At 39.1% G+C, this 21,458-nt stretch overlaps 1 protein-coding gene across 2 annotated transcripts; it reads left to right on the forward strand.

The window, feature by feature from the left end:
• The first annotated feature begins 1,335 nt into the window (after positions 1–1,335).
• Positions 1,336–19,783, forward strand: LOC124149131 (transgelin-2-like). Of its 2 annotated transcripts, none has more exons than XM_046520502.2 (4): positions 1,336–1,413; positions 17,597–17,733; positions 18,408–18,618; positions 18,936–19,783. In XM_046520502.2, exons 1-4 carry the CDS (start codon positions 1,351–1,353, stop codon positions 19,104–19,106), a joined length of 582 nt encoding a protein of 193 aa, XP_046376458.2. In that variant the 5' UTR covers positions 1,336–1,350; the 3' UTR covers positions 19,107–19,783. The 2 variants fall into 2 exon arrangements, with proteins under 2 accessions (XP_046376458.2, XP_046376459.2); XM_046520503.2 differs by lacking the exon at positions 1,336–1,413 and adding an exon at positions 10,675–10,969.
• The last annotated feature ends 1,675 nt before the right edge of the window (positions 19,784–21,458 follow it).

Consider the following 21,458-nt stretch of genomic DNA (forward strand, 5'->3'; position numbering starts at 1 on the left):
GAACACGCACCGCCCTATGTTAATTGCCCAGGACGCCAGATGTTGGGAGATAGTGAGGGAGCTTGAGAGGGACATCTTGACGAGTACAGATGCATGAGCAATACTCATGTAACTGTCTTGTCATATGCACTCACTCAATCAACTGTCCAAGGATGAGATAATACAGAAATAAAATTTATATATTACCTCTGCCGGAGCATACTACCTTATATGCTGAAAAAACATCTATTAAATTGTATGTTATGTAACTTTGGGTTGTTGAAGCGATTACAAATGATTTCCAAATGAAGTTATTGAAATACAGAGTTATACCTGTGAAGACAAATTTGAAAATTTATTTCCTAAAAAACTTAATTGATAAACGTTTAGACGATTGGCATGTTAAAAAAGAGGCGATATTTACATAGGTCGATGTCAAGAATTTGTGTGCGTGAAGGGAAATATAAAGGATCGAAGTAATAGCTGGCTATGTCAAAGTTTCATTTGACGAACAATAAATTGGGTGACACATGGTACAAAACATCCCGTATATATATTTTTGAGTGGTGGTGTGGTCACACGTTGGCTCCCACACGGAAATAAAAGCGACGAAACAAGCGGGTTCGAATTCAATTCTGTCCACAGATGCTATTTGTGTTCATTGACATGCATAGATTGTTTCATATACTCGTATATTTGATGAGGGTTCTTTGATACATTTCTCTTAATCGAGGAACGATAAGCAGATCCTGAGCATGTTAAGTGAAGCAACTTGTGTGCAGTGACTACCGCATATGGTGCTAATAGCTACTGTGTAAGTATATAAAGAAACAAGTGCTTTAATGTCAAGATTCTTTTAACCATCAGTTATTCCAACCATTCTGTAAAATGCTCACAAAAATCAATAAGGATATAACGTGGTAAGAGATATACACTTTTGTGTAAACAAATCACCACGCTAAGGACATGCAACATGCACATCTTAACATCATGAATATAAAGACAGACTTTTCTTCAGAAAAAAAACAAAGAAGTGCACAATTAATCTGCCTCTGGAATGCCTACATCATATTTTGTGTCACGTATTCTTTCTGTGCATTGCCTGGGGGAAACGCGGTCACGTTTCATTTGACCTTGTGGCGTTACAATCTTAGTCTCACTTGAGAACCCGCCGTAAAGTTTCCACGACCTTTCATCGAAAGTAGTAAATATGATAACAGTGCTCCAAATATGAGAGTGTTATAAATCAGCTCAAGAGGGGAAGGTGTTATATTTGCCCAGTGATCTGGATGTTCTCGACAGATACCATTGGTGTACTGACAGGACATTTGCTACACAAGAGGAATTAGTGATTCCGTCCTTTCTACAAAAATGTCAATTTGTCGCAACTACCGTGCTCCGAAATATGGTGATGCCAGAGACACCCAAATGAAGGTAAGATGGACTGTGATGGAATGACAGATGTATTGACCGACGATTCATTGGTTGGAAGCGAACACAGATACTGCCACAGTTCCAAACAGACAAAGACGGCCATGTTAAGATCCATTGAATGTGACGTTTAAGAATAGGCGTTTGTAATGACAGTCATGGCAATAGGTTTTGTTTGTCAAAGGTATATGAAACTGTTTCGTTTTTATTATGACACCAGTGAGACATTTTTATAGTTGTTTTTGTTTTTATCACAGCTGTAAGTCATATATATATAACCTATAATAACTATGTCGAATTCAAACAGTAGTAACTATAGGTTTTATAGGTCAGTGAATGAATAGGTACTGGAGTTACACATAACATTTTTAGCATACGTTCTTCACTTAAAATTGTATGTGACACAGGCTATCACAACATGAAACAGTTTAATGATTATTATCCAATTCGTATGGTTGAGTGTTTTGGTTGAGAATTATTTTTATCTGATTAAATTCAATCAAAACAGTTGAACGCAAGTAGAATTAATTCTTGTTCGGCAAGGGTAACTAATTATTTAGGTACCTTGAGGCTTCCATGCAGGGTCCATTTGCAGAGAACGACCTCAGAGCTACGAGTATCTATCTATTAGTCCATGTTAGAGTATCCAAGTAGCGCTATGAGCGCAAGTAGACGTTATGACGCGCCCGGGGATCGAATCCCCTACCTTCCGCTCTCTGGGCGGACGGCTGCCACTAGACCACGGAGGCTGTCCGAAAATCGTGGAATGAATAAGGGAACACTACCATGAAGTAGTGTTTCCTTATTTGTTTCCCTCAGTATATGTTGAAATTTTTAACCTTAAATGAGAGATATGTATTTTTCAAAAAACACATCACAGACTTATGTTAGTCTAGTAATCCACCTGCGCAACCAACTGCGAGCTGCGACCTGGTTCAGTGTGGGTCACAGTGCCCAGACGTTATGAACCACTGTTTTTCTCTGACACAGTTTCTATCAATTACGGGACAGACGGTGTAGATGTAACCCTGACTATACGGCTAATGAAACCTAATAGTATGACTATATCACACAGTAGCAGAGAAGGTAAACAATTTTTAAAATAAATATCATATTATGACTAATTATTAGAGATTGATTGATCTTTAGGACTACATCCAAATGAGTAAACTCTAAATACTAGACGAAGTTAATTTTAGCGCGCCCGTGTAAAGGCCATCCTATCACACCGCATCTGGTCGTGGCTAGGTATGGTCGGTGACGGAAACTAAACTACATGTATGTTACACCCATTTGCTAAAGCCTCGACAGTGAACTCGGGAGTGTCTCAAAGTCAACTTGAAATAATAAATACCAGATGTAAGAAAGCCTGGAGGTTATAGTGCACGAGCAAGCCATATCTATGAACGTCAATGAGTTGTAAAACATACCACAGTTGTCAGTGATCACAACATGGTGCATTTAACTGACGCAAGAGACACTTTCAAAGAGCGCAACAGTCAAATGTCAACAACTCGCGTTTTGTTTTTAACTTTTCTCCTCAGCTCTGTGGGGAGTATAATACTACCAGCTTAAGTACTTGTCTGTCGAGAAGCATATCAATATCATTTACACCTGCACTACTCAGTATGATAAATATATCTTTATAACTTGATAATTATCATCCTGTAGGGGTACTGATAGGCCATAGGAGTGAGGTTCTGCGTTTGACAGAATCATGTTCGTGGGTTCGAATCCCACATTCCCCCTGTTTGTTACACTTGCTTCAGTTGCGCGGGTTTCACAAATGTTAATTTATGACCCATTCTATTCGGTCTTCCCAGCACCTCCCCCCAACCCGTAAAAAGAAATCAGTGTGACATATGATAATTGTAAGAATCCCTACATCGTCCTCGATTAATACCATTGTCACTTTGACATTCAATCTACCTGACACGATCCGGACCACAGAATATAGATAGATGTGCTGATCTTAATATTGTAAATGTATGATTCATAATCACTTCATAAATTTATACAAACTCTTATAGATTAAGTCATTTTCCTATGCTAATCCTCTGGGCAGTATTTGAATGTTCCACTCATGTACATTCTGGTGTAATTGTTAAACGACAAACGCAATCTAGGCAAACACGGTCTTCTATTATGTACATGTATATCAATAATTCATTTTTTATCGAAACGATAATGGTCAGCGGTATTGTGTATATACGGTTATAAACCCGTATTATATACTTTAGTTCTCTAAGCTTTGGGGGCATTTCGACTTCCCCGTCGAGATAAGGCAACAAAAGGAAACAGAAATGTAAGGACAAATCCGGGCATGTATTCACTGACTCACGTTCCGCTAAGCGCCGACATACTCTACAACTGGGATTGGTGGATATCAAGGGGTCAACGCCCTAATACCAGGAACAAAAAAACCCAGCACATTCCCTTCTGGGATATGTTTCAAATGTTATCTAATCATATTAAAGATCCTATCGATCTGTAACAAGAGTATTCCATTTAGTTTCAAAATTAAGTACTGTTCGAGGAATAGGCTGTTGTAAAGTATGTTCTGTCCATGTTCATATATATATATATAACCAACATAGATAACGCCAATTACATACACAAGCATCATCAAGACTGTGAAGGAAGAAGACTGTATATTCCACGCCGACCTACGCCTCAAACACATAAATTGAATGATATCATACCTACGTTATAGTGTGCAATGAATGCGAAATATATTAGGTATATATTCTGAACAATTTGAAGTTGTAAAGATCGGCAGAAAATTAGGTTACAGTATTCTATCATTACATGCTCACGCGGCCGTAACCTTGGACGTTTTTCATCTACACCCAACTAACAAGTAGACCTGGTCGGAAGTGTGGGTGAGCACATAGGCTGCTACCACATGGCGGCCCTGCCCTGTTTGTAGAGTCTTCAGATATATCAATTTATCATTCCCTTACAAGGGAACTGTTTGCCCATATCAACAGATTTATAGCTATCTTAATGTTGTTTTATGTTGTCAAGTCAATGAATCTGTACACATAGGTCACAGCAAGCACTAGAAGGACAATAAATCTGTCACAATGTCAAGCTAACGTCAAAGTGACGTTAACGTTGGATCACCGATGAAACGCTGTGATGTATCATATAGGCTGCACTTCGTCCGATGCCAAAGAAATATATCCGATGTTATTAGTATAGGTTGACATGTATCCTCCGGTTAACAATGATGTATTCTCATTTCAACCAGCATGTACACGGTTTCGTTCTGTGCTGATATGCTGAATTAACAGTTCTTAGAATACACGTGTAACGTGCGTATCCTACGCACTGTGCACTACTCAAGGGTATTTTGTAGATGGACATTAGAAATAAGTGTCAATAATGCTTTCATAACTGAAATATATCAAATTTATCTCTTGCTTTTTCTCAGAAGATATTTGTTGGAGAATGAATACCAAATAATACTAACTTTCATTATCATTACACAAAAATTATATGAGACGAGACTATTTATGACGAATCGTCAGCATGTGTATCATGGCAACTGACATATATTCGCATAATCGTGTGTGTTAGCGATCCAGAAGCGCTTTTACTTGGTTATTAATAAACAGGCACGGAACAATGCTTCATCCTGTATAACCCAAAGCTGAAAATTTTATAAATAGACTCAAGTACAACTATTTTACATTAGAGGCTGTCATTCTGACAATGATTCTTCACACCTTGTCCTGACGTGTTATCTAAATCTAGCCCTAACGGCCAGTTAACATGATTTATTGTTTTTACAAAACGGGTTTCACTGACAGGTGTAGCAGATGTCTGATAAATATATGTAGACAGCGTATATGAAGACACACTCTAGTTTTATTAACTAGAAATCAATGAAAATACCTTGAAATATATGCTACGATTCATAAATAAATTTGCTCAATTGGAATTCTGGAGAAAGATAGGTCCCCAGCACACCATGATGAGTTAACGGGATTGCGTGTTTACAGTGTGTGATCTAGCGACATATGTGCCATCAAACACAAGCGTCGGTCGTTGCTCATGTTCTCAACCACTGGTTTGTCTTGTCATGACATAGTTATAGACCGACAAGTTAATGCTGGAATATTGCAGTGTCAAAAATCATTCACTCACACACTCATCGGGTTAATTATTTCGTACTGCTTATGTCAATGCCCTTTATTCAAACAATTGAAACAGAATTGAAAATAAACTAGTCGCAATACTTTGATATACGTCATACACACATACAGCGATTAATAGTAATCAACTGGTACTATAACGGGCTTTGTTAAACGCAACGTTTTATATGAGTATGAGTTATAACAATACTAGGTATTCAGCAAGGATGGCTATTAGACCCCTATTTCTCCATATAAAATAAGCACCGTACACATGCATCATTTCTACACCTTACTGTGTGGCATTAAACAATCATACTGCGTCTTTGTTGTACGGACACGGATGTAATAACATACATTTTGTTGTACACAACAGAGGGATTAAGCTGCATTGGCAGTGTAAAAACGCGTAGATATACGCTGTTCTTGTTATGGTATAGACACATACAAGTGACGTTCACACCAAAACCTCTGCCAATGCCTACTCTGTGAATAAATTTAAACAAGCTTTAGGAATGTTATCCATGCAGGACGTAAATCAATGACATATTTATCACACTCGTAGGAATTTCACGCGATATGGAAGCCCATTGTAAACCCAACCCTCTTGTGGGGTATCATCTAGCACTTCTCATAACCACAGTTCCTCCTGTGTAAGGGACATATGTAAGCGATCCATTATAGCATATTTCCGGCGACCGGTACATACAGGGCGTCTGGAATTGACCGATAACACTTGTGGTTTAAAGTTAATCCAGTGCGCCCAATTTGTTGCAACAATAGTTTCTCTTTGTGGGCTTGTACCTTTGTCACCTTCTATATCAGTCGTGACCTGGCAAAAATATGCACATATAATTTCATTACTGCTAAGTCTTTTATTTGATTCATGTACCGAAGTGAAAGGTCACAGTGTCAGCTTTGTTGGGTGTAAGTGTTGGCCAGGAAAAGATCAGACGTACACATACGCAAAATACTGTTAATCTGAATTATGTCGTTACAGTATATATAATAATTGGATTAGATGTAAACCTCTGACATATCCGTTGATAAGCCACAGTTTTCAATAAGCCGCTTTATGGACCGACCATTTTATATTCGCGGGGGAGGGAGAGTGTGTGTGGGGTTTGTGTGTGTGTGTGTGTGTGTGGGGGGGGGGGGGGGGGGGGGGGGGGGGGGGGTAAATGCTTGAAATATTTACAAAAAAATATGCTAGAAATATATGGTTTTGCAGCTGCAGCTGAAATAATATCTAATCCTTATACCAAATCCCAGTCTTGTAACATCCATTGTTTATCTAATCCTTGAATGTCAAGAGTTATCTGTTAATTGTCCCCTTTACTACACGGATGCCTTGTGTGCACAGCCGATGGCCTTACATGGATATGCTATTTGAGACAATGTGTATAAACATATCCGTGTTCACCACAATGTCACCGCCATGTCATAATAATCAATGCCTTTCACTTTCAAAATCTTTCGAGTATATGGAGGCAGGGTGAGTTTGGCAGCACATTATCTTTACCACAAAGTGACTGTTTTCACGTTCATATTACGAAGTTGAGTAGTGCATTATGCACAAGTACCTGTGCTGTTGTGTTTTTATGACTTGTTCCCATCGATTGTTGTATTAAAAATGTGTATTAAGAATATTATCACACCTTATGCAAGTTAGACGATGGAATAGTGAGATGGACTAAGAGGATGTAGAGAGGGAGGGATTGAAAGTAACTTAGAGAGAAGGGTATAACAGAATAACAGGGAGAAGGCATGAGAGCAGATAGAGAGAATGTGAATGGGAGAACAGAGAGAGAGAGAGTAGAAATGAGAGAATGTAGAGTGTGTGTGAATGAGGGATTATAGAGAGAGTGTGAATGAGATAATGTGGAGAAAGAGCGTGAATAAAAGAATGAAGAGAGAGTGTGAATGACGGAATGTAGGGAGACTGTGATTGAGAGAATGTAGAGGGTGTATGAAAGAATGTATAGAGAATGTGAATGAAAGAGAGCAGAGAGAGTGTGAATAAGATAATGAAGAGAGTGTGAATGAGAGAATAAAGGGAGGCTGTGATTGAGAGGATGTAGTGAGAGAGTGTGAATGAGAGAATGAAGACAGTTTGAATGTGAGAATGTGGAGAGAGTGTGAATGAGAGAATGAAGGGAGGCTGTGATTGAGAGAATGTAGAGTTTGAATGATTGAATGTAAAGAGAGTGTGAAGAATGCAGATAGAATATGAATGTGAAAATGTAGAGAGAGTGTGAATGAAAGAATGTAGAGAGTGTGAATGACAGAATGTAGAGAGTGTGGATGAGAGAATGTAGAGAGTGTGAATGAAAGAATGTAGAGAGTGTGTGAATGAAAGAATGTAGAGAGCGTGTAAATGAGAGAATGTAGAGAGTGTGATTGAAAGAATGTAGAGAGTGTGTAAATGAGAGAATGTAGAGAGTGTGAATGAGAGAATGTAGAGAGTCTGAATGTGAGAATGTAGAGAGTGTGTAAATGAGAGAATGTAGAGAGTGTGTAAATGAGAGAATGTAGAGAGTGTGAATGAAAGAATGTAGAGAGTGTGTAAATGAGAGAATGTAGAGAGTGTGTGAATGAGAGAATGTAGAGTGTGAATGAGAGTATGTCGAGTGTGAATGAGAGAATGTGGAGAGTGTTTGAATGAGAGAATGTAGAGAGAGTGTGAATGAAAGAATGTAGAGAGAATGTGAATGAGAGAATGTAGAGAGTGTGGATGAGAGAATGTACAGAGTGTGAATGAAAGAATGTAGATTGAGCGTGAATGTGAGAATGAAGAGAGTGTGTGAATGAGAGAATGTAGAGAGAGTGTGAATGAGAGAATGTAGAGAGTGTGAATGGGAGAATGAAGAGAGTGTGTGAATGAGAGAATGTAGAGAGAGTGTGAATGAGAGAATGTAGAGAGTGTGAATGAAAGAATGTACAGAAAGTGTGATTAGAAGAATGTAGATTGAGCGTGAATGAGAGAATGTAGAGAGTGTGAATGGGAGAATGTAGAGAGAGTGTGAATGAGAGAATGTGGAGAGTGTTTGAATGAAAGAATGTTGAGAGAGCGTGAATGAAAGAATGTAGAGAGAGTGTGAATGAGAGAATATATAGAGAGAGTGTGAATGAGAGAATGTAATGGCGAGGAGGAAGGCAGAAGTACCGAGATGCAATTGAAAATTGGACTTGACAAATGAAACACAAACGTTGTCAAGAGTTTACAAGACTGACAACGGTAGTCGCTACACCGCAAACGTAAAGTCCATACCACACCCATGACACTCGTAACAAATACATCGACCCGTGAAGATCCTGGGTAGAATAGGTCTTCAGCAGCCCATGCTTGCCGTAAAAGGCAACTATGCATATGCTTATCGTTAGAGGCGACTAACGGGATCGGGTGGTCAGGGTTGCTGATATGGCTGATGCATGTCATTGTATCCCAATTGCGTGGATCGATGCTCATAATGTCAGTCACTGGATTGTCTGGTCCATTATTTACATATAGCTGGAATATTGCTTAGTACGGCTTTAAAAACCAAACAAACAAACATCACAATTGAATATAACTATTTAATTCCAGTTTTAGCCACTATTAAATATAAATGTATACTTTCATTTCCCCGGCAGTTTATACATACTGTAGTGATAGATTGATAAGGAGCTGGATTCGGGGTGACAAGACAGAACTGAAATAGAACGAGGAAATATGGAGGCAGAGGGGTTAGATGAGAAGACAATAACGAAAAAAATAGAACGTTATACTGAAAGAACCTCTTCCTTGAGGCTGGATAAGTTCTATTCTGCACCATTATGTTATGCATGCTCAGAGAAGATGTAACATAGCTTGACAGTCCATCCACGAAGCATTATCATGTTCCCGTGGGCGTTAACTATGTTAAGTATCGAGTGATGACTCGTGTAACAATAGTGTAATGTGTGGGGTGTTGGCTGGTGTGTATGTAATAATAGTGTATGGTGTTGATTCGGAAACAGCATCATTATGCGGTGTACACTTCCATTATCTGCAAGCATGAGGATGGAGTACATTCCATCGGGTGGGGCATCCGAAGGATAGTATCCTGTACACGAATCGAATATCGTTATTAGTACGTCACGTAGGGTCACCCTAACAACTTCACACAATAGTGTGACAACAGCAATCTTAGCAAATCAAAACTGAAAATGTACAATGATAATGGTTTCATTAATAAAAACCCGTAGTGACATAAAGTGACCTTTTATATATATATTGAATAATTTTATTTCTATCGACGGTAAGGTTCAATTTATCCTTGCTCCAAGTTCAGGGATGTATAGTTATTATGTCAACATGATAGGCAAGTCTGGAGGAAGCTAGTCTTCTATATTGACAACATGTTCTTATTAAGTATATAGTTCAAGGATTATGATTTAAACTAATAATCTTTTCCTCAAAGATTTGTAATCATTGCCTGGGAGACTTGTGCAAGTCTAGGGTCAATAATCTTACACCCCCCTCACGTATTGATTTGTGAAAGTTACTATTATCAGAAAAGTACAAATGCGAATGGCGTACATATAAATTAATTAAGGATAAGAATTTATGGATGAAGAACTTCTTTGTTACAATTAATTAGCTCTTAATTGTAAAAAGAAGTTGTTCATCCATAAATTCTTATCCTTACTTAGTACTCCAACATCTAAATGTCTATCAAAGAAGTTATATCAATTAATGATGTAACCTGGCCATATTCCCGAAGCTTGTGACTGTCTCAAAGTGTGTGATTAGTCTTTAGGTAGATATATTCGCAACCAGACGCTGCCTTATGAAACGGAGACGACACCTAACACATCAGGGGTTAATGACCCAAGCCGACAGTGACAATCAAAGCGAATATTTTCAGCCTTACGTGAGATAATCAAGAAATATGAGATAAATATGATGACGCGTATCTACCGAGAAAAGCCATACTCCAATTAACACGGGAATCAATAACAGGCGTGTCTCATTGATCGGAAACCGCAATACTACCATAAATGGAGAATATCTACGCCGGCGGAAATTGTTGTGACCCGCGCGCGGACGAACCTTCTAGACGCAGTGACGGTTTGTTTTCTCACCGTTCTATTCAACTCGGGCCCGCATTGAAATATCTCAGTGCGCGACGTCCGTCTTTCTGCCGTCAGGGCTCCTCCCAATGTTCCCCAACCGCCTGTCCCACGTTTAGTCACGTGACCGTTGATGAATCATTGGCGCGCCTAAATTGTCGTCTGTACATTTAGCCGAGCTGAGCGAGATCAGAGCAGACGATACTTTTGCGCTGGGACGTCAAGTTTATTTGTGCTTACATTGATTATCATTCGGATACCTGTACGTAGGAAAGATGTCATACAGAGCCAACAAATCAGGCCTTAGCGCCGAGACACAGGATAAGGTATGATAATTCTTTCATTTTTTAAATATTCAACAGGTTGTCAGTGTGGTATAATTGTTTCCGCGATGGTTATAGATTTTATTGTGAGAAACATTGGACGACTCGATGACAAAAATGAAATTTAAATGTGTTATTTTCCCAAGTGACAGATATTTCATGTAGGTCAGACTGTTGGAGAGTGCTGTGCATTCCTCTCCAGCTGTTATCAAGACCGGCTGTATCCTGTAGCGATTCACGGGATCTTGGGTCTTTCAATAATGTGGCTCTAAACCAATGAACCAACACACTGTTTACATATTTTGTTCACGGAAATTGATTTTACACATCTGCAGTGTTTAGGTGGATACTCAAACAGTCAAAATGAAAACGCTTGGTAAACCGTTTAATTTTCGCTTGTCAAAGAAGAAGTTTTCAAATTCTGAAATAGGACACACCTACAGTTTAAATAGAAACAGCTTATATTACTTACATTAAAATAGTTGATGAGGAATGACGCCTCCTTTTTGACATGTGTTGACATTAAATCCACCTTAACGTATGCAACACGAATATGTACTTTCACGTTTCGTTAACCCTTTAAACAGTGCACGAGTGCTTATCCAATGTTTGCTGAAGTAATCTATTTGCACCCCCTTATTAACGATCAAATGAGCCAGTGTCAGATTTGCGATTGATTTTGTTCTACCTACATATTAACACCATTTACTGCTTCAACAAAACTAGGGGCACGGGTGACGCAATCGCTGTCTGTGCAGAGTTGCCTCCCTTTACCTATGATCGTGGGTTCGAATCTCAAATTTTTATCTGATTATGCTCCTACGTTTGCCAGCACCATACTATTCGAACAAAATAGGTTGTTGAGCCTCTTTCTAGATTCCCTTACTTGCAGTGGTGTTATTTGAGTGGATGTGGATATCACTAGGTTATCAGTCGGTGTGTGATTAAGATTCAGTTATCTGTAGAGGAAGTACTGTACGAATCACCATTACAACCCTTATCCTGTATGGACGTATACCAAAGCACATATCAGGTTCACTACATACAATAAACGTGTATACCCGTGAATATTCCGGGGTAGAATAGGTCTTTAGCAACCCATGCTTGCCGTAAAAGGTGACTGTTTGTCGTAAAAGGCGACTAACGGGATCGGGTGGTCAGGCTCGCTGACTTGGTTGATGCATGTCATTGATCCCAATTGCGTGGATCGATGCTCACGATATTAATCACTGGATTGTCTGGTCCAGACTCGATTATTTACAGACCGCCGTCATATAGCTGGAATATTGCTGAGTGCGGCGTCAAACAACAAACCAACCAACCAATAAACGTGTATGTGATTTCAAATTCACTAAGTGGGGAGTGAGTATGGTTTAGAAATATCACGGTGGACACCAGAAACGTGCTTCACACATTGTACCCTTATTGTGAATCGAACCCGGGCCTCGGCCTGACGTGCGAACGCTTGTACCACTCGACTACTCCACTTCCCTGAGCATGCATAGCATACACCTGCGTGTGTGAGAGTATTGAAGGTATAAATAATACCTTTTGAATTAAGAAACCGTTCGGCTTCACGTTTCAAACTAAGCTAAAGAACTATTGCATGTCGGGTAAAGAACATTCATCTTCACAACGTCCTTCACAACTACAGATACGATTTCACCTTTGTGTTGCTGATAGCCTTGCCCTAGTGATATCAAGCTGCTGAACTGATGTTTACTTAAACGTCATCAATGTTGAACTGAACATTTATAGACAACACATTTATAAGGTACAAGAAATAACATGTTCACAAGTCATATTAACTTTTCAATACAATATAGTCTTACGTGATCGTTTGCCGGCCCCAACGAAGGTCCGTGTTCGATTCCCCTGAAGGGTGCAATATGTAAAGCCCATTCTGGTGACCTTGTGGGGATATTGCTGGAATATTGCTAAAAGCAGTGTAAAACCACTCTCACACACTCTAATAACATTTTGTGTCGTACAGGTATGGTACGTATGCTACATGTCAAAGTAGCTTATGGACACCAGGTTCTGTAGAGTGCATATTGACTGTCTGTTTACCTGTCTATTCACTGAACACCGCGTGGTAGTCTGCCTTGGGAACATTATTCAGTGTCGACGCAGCCCGAATCCATCATCTTCCACATGCGTCATGTTTCAAATAGCTGCATAATTTAGTCCTCAATATTGCGTACTGAAATGTTCACACTGAGCGCAATGTAAAGACCCTTCAAAAGACGTTTAGCTTGCTCGACTAGACGATTCCAGCATGTTGCTTGTATAGGATTACCAGGTATCGAGAGGTTAACGCTTGGATTTATCTTAGTTTTAAAGCAAAGTATGGCGACACTGTGTCTACTTTATCCTGAAACTAATGTGTGCAACTATGCGAGCAATATGACGCAAATAAATTACTATCACATACATGTTTTAAACTTTATTGTGTGAATAGTTAAAAGAATAGGACAGAGTCGCTAACCTTGTCTAAGCCCAGCCTCGAGAACTCTCACCTACTTCTGTAACATAATAGCAATCCTTTAACCATTGTATTCCAGTCGCCTCCTCATCCCAGATTTCCTGTGGCTCTTCCATCATGTCACCTTTTCTTCTACAGAGGACAAATAATTTGTGAAACAGTGACACGGGTGTCATTCACTTCACTTAGCTTGTGTGGGGTTAACTGCTTTTCAACGCACGACTGGTTGCCACCTCCATGCCTTTTAATAATGTATCATAAAGTTCACTAGAGTTTATACAATACTAAACCCATTTAGAAATACCGAATGCACGACAACGTGTGATATGGTAGGAGTTGAACAAGCAACAACCTCAACGGTGAGTTACCATACATGTGTATGGGACATGCAGAAAGGAGCTGCATGTTTGAGGATTTGGTTGAGTGGATGTGTGTGGGTGGGGGGTGGGGGCATTTAGATCCTTTTAAAGGAGTTCTGGTCATTCAGCGCTGAATTTAAGAACATTCCAGCCATATTACAATGGGGGACTCACAGGTTGTTAACCCTTGGGAAACCACATCACCCATTCAGGGGAGATGGGTTAATTTAGTGGCATTCCACAGATACAGATGTGTAAACTGATACCTCCATAAACCGTTTATACAGAAACTTTTATCAAAGAATTTGTAGAGTACGTTATAAAACTACAGGGCATCAGTCGAAAGGTCTTCACAAGGGTGTGTCGCTGAACCCTTGATAGTAATCAGCAGGTCTCCTATATCGCGCGTTAAGTTGACGGCTTCCTCGTGTCAAGTAGGCAAACAAAGCAAGCAACTCATGAGCCACATGGAGGAACACTATTATAGACAGAAGTATTAGCATAAGCCCAATAATAAAACGCAGCAAAGATCATATTGCTTTTTATCGCTTTCGGATCAGATGATCATTTTACTCATCCAAAAAAGATACTTTGTAAATTTCATGCTTTGATATGCCTTGTTCAATCTTATTGTTGGGAGACGAAGTCACTATCGAAGTGTTTGCCGACAGGGAAATGAGTTACACATTTCCGTCTTTTGTGTTGTTGCGTGGAAGTTTGGGAATCATTTGTATACACATGGTCATATCATGACATGGTTTTTGACCCCGAAATGTGGACATGCGAAATGTAATTTTGTTTACCGTTCTGTTTCTGTCATCGGTGTTTCTGCTCAGTGTAATCCAGACAATTTTAAAACACATTTGTTGTTCAATATTATTACATGTCTATAATGGAATATCTTCGGTTGCTATTAATGATCTGGAACACTCGTACTTGGCGAAAGTCTTATTAATTAACTGTTGAGGAGATACAGCCCTGCAATTATTACCAGATATAACAACTTCATTCTACCAGTGGTATCGGATGTTTGAGACACAAAGTCGTAAAGAAATGGGCACTGAGGTTTAACCTATGTTGATAAAGAGGTTTACAGTGATTGGTTGACCTCTTGTGCTGAGTCTAACACGCCACTTTTCCCACTCAATAACCCGGTATTATTATTATCCCGTTCAATTATAGGGTAATTGAAAATCAATCTCCTCGGCATCTTGCCATATAAATGACAATAAATATGAAAATGTCAATATAGGAGGGATTCCTAATGTTTGCTTTGCACGTCAAAGATAATGTAAATGTAAATGTAGGTGTACAAATAACTAAATGGTTTCTGTGTACAACGTTTCCATATATCTATAGTTCATGCATATTTGGTTCATAGTTGGGAGGGGGCACGGGTGGTCCAGTCGTCTAAGCCACAGAAGTTCCTTGTACAGAGTAGCTTCCCTGGCGCGATCCAAAAGACAATGATTCCAAGTTCGAATCCCATTTCGCCCTTATTGTTACTGTTTGTCAGAAACTATCCGTGCTTGTGGGTTTCACCAAAGTGGTAAACGTCAAAGACCTCTTCACTTCGAGATCTCCTCCCATATCAAGCTGACCCGCGGTGTTCAAAGCGATGTTAAATTCAACTCACTCGCTGATAGTTATGAAGTCCAAAGGCATGTGTGTTTTATATGCTCTAATAGCAACGGGTAAACACCGTTCTACAACATTGCAATGTGCAAAGGCAATCTTTGTCCGAACTGTGGCACATAAAGGGTTAATATATTAACATATTCACTTGACTTCATGTCCTTTTAAGAGGGAAGTTATTTTTCCTGTGAGAACTATTCACCTGACCTAAAAAAATGGTGGCTTGTGTACTTTGAACTCATCATCATATTGTGGAACATATGATATTGTAAACCATTTAAACCTGATTCAACAATGTTCCATGTGTGTGTTCTGTAGACCGTGAAATATCATTAATCATAGGTCAGGGATATATGTACATAGATGAACGGAAAGGGAAACCTCTCGAAAGTTTTAAAGCACATAAGCAACACGCAGAATCACATCTTATTTAAAATCCAAATGTATTGAATTTCGCACCATACTGTACTTGTATGGGTAGTCATTTAAATGTTTTGAAAATATACCTGATTTGCTTTTTGAGATTGGTATTATTTCCTGTAGAATGACTCCATCCAAATAATTAATTGTTTCGTTTGATGTCACTCATGTATTGTTTATAGGGCACAACCTGTTACAATATTGATGAGACAGCGCAACAGTGAATCATTCACTACACCTTGTAGGTGATACATACTGAGTCAGCGGTTTCTCTCACCGATCAATACTGGTGTGATCACGGGACTCTTCAATAACAAAGGCGATAGGCCTTTGGTCACCTGCAGACAAGAGCCATTGCGCCACATATATTTTCCGGTTGAACATAGGTCCGTACAGTTCGAGTCTCCAAACAGTTATGAATTTCCCAAATTACGTTTCTTCAGTGGAACAGGGTGGGAACAGATCCACCCATAATTGTCCAGGGGCCATGGGAGTCCTAGGCTTCAGACAAATCAATAAACCCCTGACTGAACATAGGCCATTGGTTTCCAGTCTCTTCAGTGCAAGTGATTGTGTTGGTCTTTAACAAGCACGGATCAATGTCCATCGTCGACAAGAACAGACCCACAGTCTATTGATCTATCCACTTTCAGCCCATAAGCGATTACGAGATAATTCCCCAGCCCAAGATGGTCTCTTTGGGAACGTCCCAAATTCAGATATCCAATCATAGCAACAGACTGGCATCCCCATGGCTTAACCTTTATCACGTAGCTCACGTCCGGAGAGGAGGATGGATGTCACTCGTTTATGTTAACCTGGATCACCCATGCCCGTCTCCATTAGTGTAATTTCCCACTTATGACAAGGGTTATTTAAACTGGTGAATTTGTCCAAAAATATTATTGATTCAGGATTTTGTGATATACCTGCGTATGAATATCAGTAAATACAGAGGCATGTTAAAAACATCTTACTCAGTTAAAATCTCAAAGTATTAGTTGAAAACTGGGAACATTCTGATACTTAATTTTAACAAGCAAAGTGTCATGACGTTCCAAAGTTAGGTCAGACCATTCGAGACTTCAGCCCATCCCAGTAGAATCACAGCCATCCTTTGCTATTTGCTCTGCTCGGATGAGGGGTTGTTTCTGTGTTTATTTTACCGCTCAGTGAGGTACACAAGAGGAAACAGCTAATGTCATGCTTGTTCAGACATGTCGTTGTGGCCTCTTGGCAGACCCATTAAGCCTCATCCCATCTGAGTGTCAAAGGTTTAACACAGAACTCCTCGTTTGATACTCCCTGTGCCTATGTGAACGCTTGAGCGTCATGTAAATTGACATTATTCCATCACATCTTGAATGATGTATATACACATATACTCATTCACTGACATATTGTATAAACACATATAGTGAGTTAGTGTGGTTTTATGCCGCTTTAAGCAATATTCCAGCAATATTACGGCGAGGGACACCAGAAATGCACATGGTACCAATGTGGGTAATCGAAACCAGGTCTTTAGCGCGAAGAGCGAATGCTTTAACCACAGTTCACAGTTTCACACAGTAGTAAAGTGGATAGAGGATACAGAACATTTCTAGTGCTGAGCTCCATACCTATGTAATATGTTTCCGGACAGAAATATGTCTGACAGTCCAAAAGGATTGATAAAACATAAAGCAAAACATGACTCAACATTTCTAATACGAACATTTTCACTTCCAGATTAACAAGAAATATGACAGTGAGTGTGCTGGTGAGATGTTGAACTGGGTGGCCAGCATGACGGGAGAGTCGTTCAACACAGCAGGGGACATGGACAACTTCCAAGAGGTCTTGAAGGACGGTGTTCTACTTGGAAAGTGAGTACTGGTCTACGTATTATGGCTGATGTGTCTCTTTTGTGCTTATTCTGAATTCTAGCCATACATTTAAACCATTTTAGGCACGAGTAATTCGGGAAAATAGGTAGTAACCTCTTTAGGTTCAAGTACTATCCACGTCGCTCTTAAGGAATTACATAACCACAACTACCATAACCATATGCAATCGATTCCTAAAGTCATTTCCCAAATGCGTCGATCGATGCTCATGATATCAATCACTGGATTGTCTGGTCCAGACTCGATTATTTACAGACCGCCGTCATATAGCTGGAATATTGCTGAGTGCGGCGTAAAACAACAAACCAACCTAAAGCCATTACAACTATACAGTTTCAGGCACATCGGATGATGATATTCTGCAGAAAAAGTAATGAATTCTTAGGTTATGAATGCAATTCAACATCAACAGAAAGATATGTATCATAGTGTTGTGTGTGTTTTATTGTATCGTTAACAAAATGTTATTCAATTGTCTCTTGTAAAATCAGACGGATGTGTATGGTCATGATCTCTATATATGTATCGCTTAGATTCGTAGAGGATACCAATGATGTATTCATGGAATATGTTCCTTAAAACTGACACAACCATAACACTGTTTACTTATCACACCGTAACAATTGCTTTATGATCAACTTTGTGACTTTCAGACTTGCTAATGCCCTGAAGCCAGGGAGCATTCCAGCAAAGAAGTTGAAGTCCACAACACTGAGTTTCAAACAGATGGAACTTATCCAGCTAGCAGTAGATGTATTTAAACAAATGGGCGTTAAAGACACCGAGTCATTCCAGTCTGTGGACCTCACAGAACGTGTTAACCTTAACCAGGTCGTCATTTGTCTGCAGTCAGTTGGAAGGAAGGTATAATGCCCTAATCTTTGATTACAATCAGAAATTCCAATTTCACCAATGTTTCCCATTGGAAAACTGTTAAAATGTGAAACCAAATTCAGTGAATCTTCAGCTATTTGATATATTTGTCACTGCGTTTTCTTTGGTCGGTTTTGCTGTATTTCACAAGATGCATTAGAGTCTATAAAGAATGTAAAACAATAGACATGATTTTTTATTATAGACATTAATGTTCCCTTCAATGAAGCTTCTAAGATTTTAATATTGTTAGTAAAGAAGGCGGGTATTAGTTTTAAACACTACAACAAAGTGTTTCATCATTTCAGGCTGGGCATGGACCAAAGGAAGCACAAGAAAACAGGCGCGACTTTTCGGACGAACAGTTGAAAGCTGGCCAAAGTGTCATTGGTCTTCAGATGGGTACTAATCAACACGCTAGTCAAGCTGGAATGAGCCTTGGGAAGATGAGGATGATCACAAATGACGAAAAACAGTGAAAATAACAATCTCATGTAGTAACAAGCACTTAAAGCATCAAGACATCTATGACTCTGCTTCTTGCCTTTCACACAAAAGGCTTGTCCGACAAAAACGATCTTGCAAGGGACCAGTCATTGGCTGGTTTCATGTTGTGTGAAGTTCATCATATTGGCGTGTCTATGAATGAAACCGCTGTGAAGTTTAGGATGAATCGTCATGAATGAACGGATGTTTTTCCTTGGGACCAACTTTAAGTGCGAACTAAACCAATGAGTGGTCTCAAACTGTAATGTTAAATATTTCCATCAGTGCATCTGTACCCAGGATCAGAGGGTCAGACAGTGTTATTATAACCAAAATGCTCTCCAAGATTCTCAGAAATTCTCATCTCAAATTTGTTGTAAAAAAATATGTTATTCAACACTGTGCATAATGTATTCAGTTGGAAATGAAATCTTCAGTTTGGAACCTTTTGCCACATGTATATGTATATCACGCATAGTACTTATCATGAGTTGAACATTTCAAAACGGCGATCACTGTCATTGTCATCATGGGACCAAGTTCTAGATATATCATAATTGCTATGTTTGCAATATTGGTAATTCAAACAAGTTTACACATGCTTAGATTAGTTAGATAATACAGTTGTGTACGGAGGAAAGGGAGAGAAATAAATATATATTCATTGACACTTTATTGTCACATGTTATCATTTATTTATCTAACCTTACACATAGATGCCGGATTCTTATTGACTGAGAGCCATTCTATATTTTTCAATGTTCTTCGTTGACGTGTAAAGCACTTTTCTTATGTTACCAGCTCGAGTTGTGAAGAACTGTTAGCAACGTACATTTGCAACATACCATCCGCAATTTTGTATCTCGAATTAATAACGTAAGACGCCCTTCTCCGGATATCTCCGATATTTTCCGAATGAAATAGCTCAAGGGAAATAACTCTAAGTTTATTTTCTGTCGTCTGCTATTTTGCCTAACAGATTATGATCATAGGAAGCATGCATGAGACAAACCTTCAGTAAAATTAGGTGTGCGGTAAGATAAATACGCTGTTCACCGGTCCCTCGGGTGACATGGGTCTTTGTTAGGCTATGGTTCCCCAGCCCATGAGATTGGTGGACAACTAATGTACCTCACACAGAAGACCCTACTGGGGGTGACGTTTGGGAGCAAAGCATTGCGATACCCTTGCCATAGGTACATGCAAATCAACTATGTTGCAACAGTTGTGCGACATCATGCAAGTAATGTGATGACATTGAAAGGGTTCTGTTCAATTTAGTGAGAAATTTGGAAATTAAGCCACTCCATTTAGAATCTTTGGTATTTGGGCATATTAGAAAACATGTTTACTGACATGTGCGAATATATTGGGACAGACATCCCATCCACCCTATCCTCCTCCAGAACATGATTGGACGATAGAAAACCCGAATTTGGAAAAGTCAGCCAACGCTTCATTGTCAGTTGAAACGTTTTAACAAAGACAAATTAACATTTGTTCACAAGGCGATTTGCTATCCGTGCTTTCCTATCATAAACAATTATAAATATTTCATATGTTTGACTTCACACTAGTAATGTTAAATGTTCATAATGTGAAAATAGGACATTCATCATGTCTGCAGCTGTTACATCCTCGTCGTGTCCCAGATGTACAGAATACTGTGAGAACCTGTTAAGCTACATGACCCAATAATGTGTGTATCTGTATATATATGTGTGCATGTCAATGAATATATACGTACATGGAGCCATGGCGTTTTTGATGCGGGTGGTACGAAGGCCTTGGATGTAGTAGGAGTAGCAGTAGCAGTAGTAGAAGCAGCAGTAGCAGCAGCGGTAGCAGTAGTAGCAGCAGCAGCAGTAGCAGTAGGGACTAACGGTGGACATGGGTCACAGGTATCCCAGTTTATGTAGGTGATTCTTAGGTTGATTAAAAAGACGAGTAGGGCCAAATGTTTATTTTGTTTTTTCTACAAATAAATGTTTCTTATTATACCAAGAAATCACATTAATAAACAAATGCATCTACGGGCTTTTATGTCTCATTTATAATGAGAGGACACATTAAGACAAAATGCAGTTTGTACTTATAATCACCTGCTTGAACAAATTCAATAACATTTAAAAACTAGCGCTGACATCCACTCTCAGACGTGTCAGACAACAGACCAAGGTTTGACATCAATAACGGTTAAACGTTAAAAGGGGCAATATACAAGAAATTAAAATCAGTCCCTTTGAAAAACGATGACACATATTTTATAGTTATCTCTAAGTATCTCTCGTAACATAAAATAATAGTATAGTCTATGACATCTTAAAAAACATTATACACTCTTC

Source organism: Haliotis rufescens, unplaced genomic scaffold, assembly GCF_023055435.1.
Source record: "Haliotis rufescens isolate VD_foot unplaced genomic scaffold, xgHalRufe1.0.p SCAF_32, whole genome shotgun sequence".
NCBI classification, from domain to species: Eukaryota; Metazoa; Mollusca; class Gastropoda; order Lepetellida; family Haliotidae; genus Haliotis; species Haliotis rufescens.

Bases quoted from the DNA above. Each gene is read 5' to 3' on its own strand.
- LOC124149131 (XM_046520502.2), top strand. From the start codon at position 1,351: ATGTCAATTTGTCGCAACTACCGTGCTCCGAAATATGGTGATGCCAGA. The intron at 17,734-18,407 runs GTGAGTACTGGT...TGTGACTTTCAG, and splicing joins GACGGTGTTCTACTTGGAAA to ACTTGCTAATGCCCTGAAGC. The intron at 18,619-18,935 runs GTATAATGCCCT...TCATCATTTCAG, and splicing joins TGCAGTCAGTTGGAAGGAAG to GCTGGGCATGGACCAAAGGA.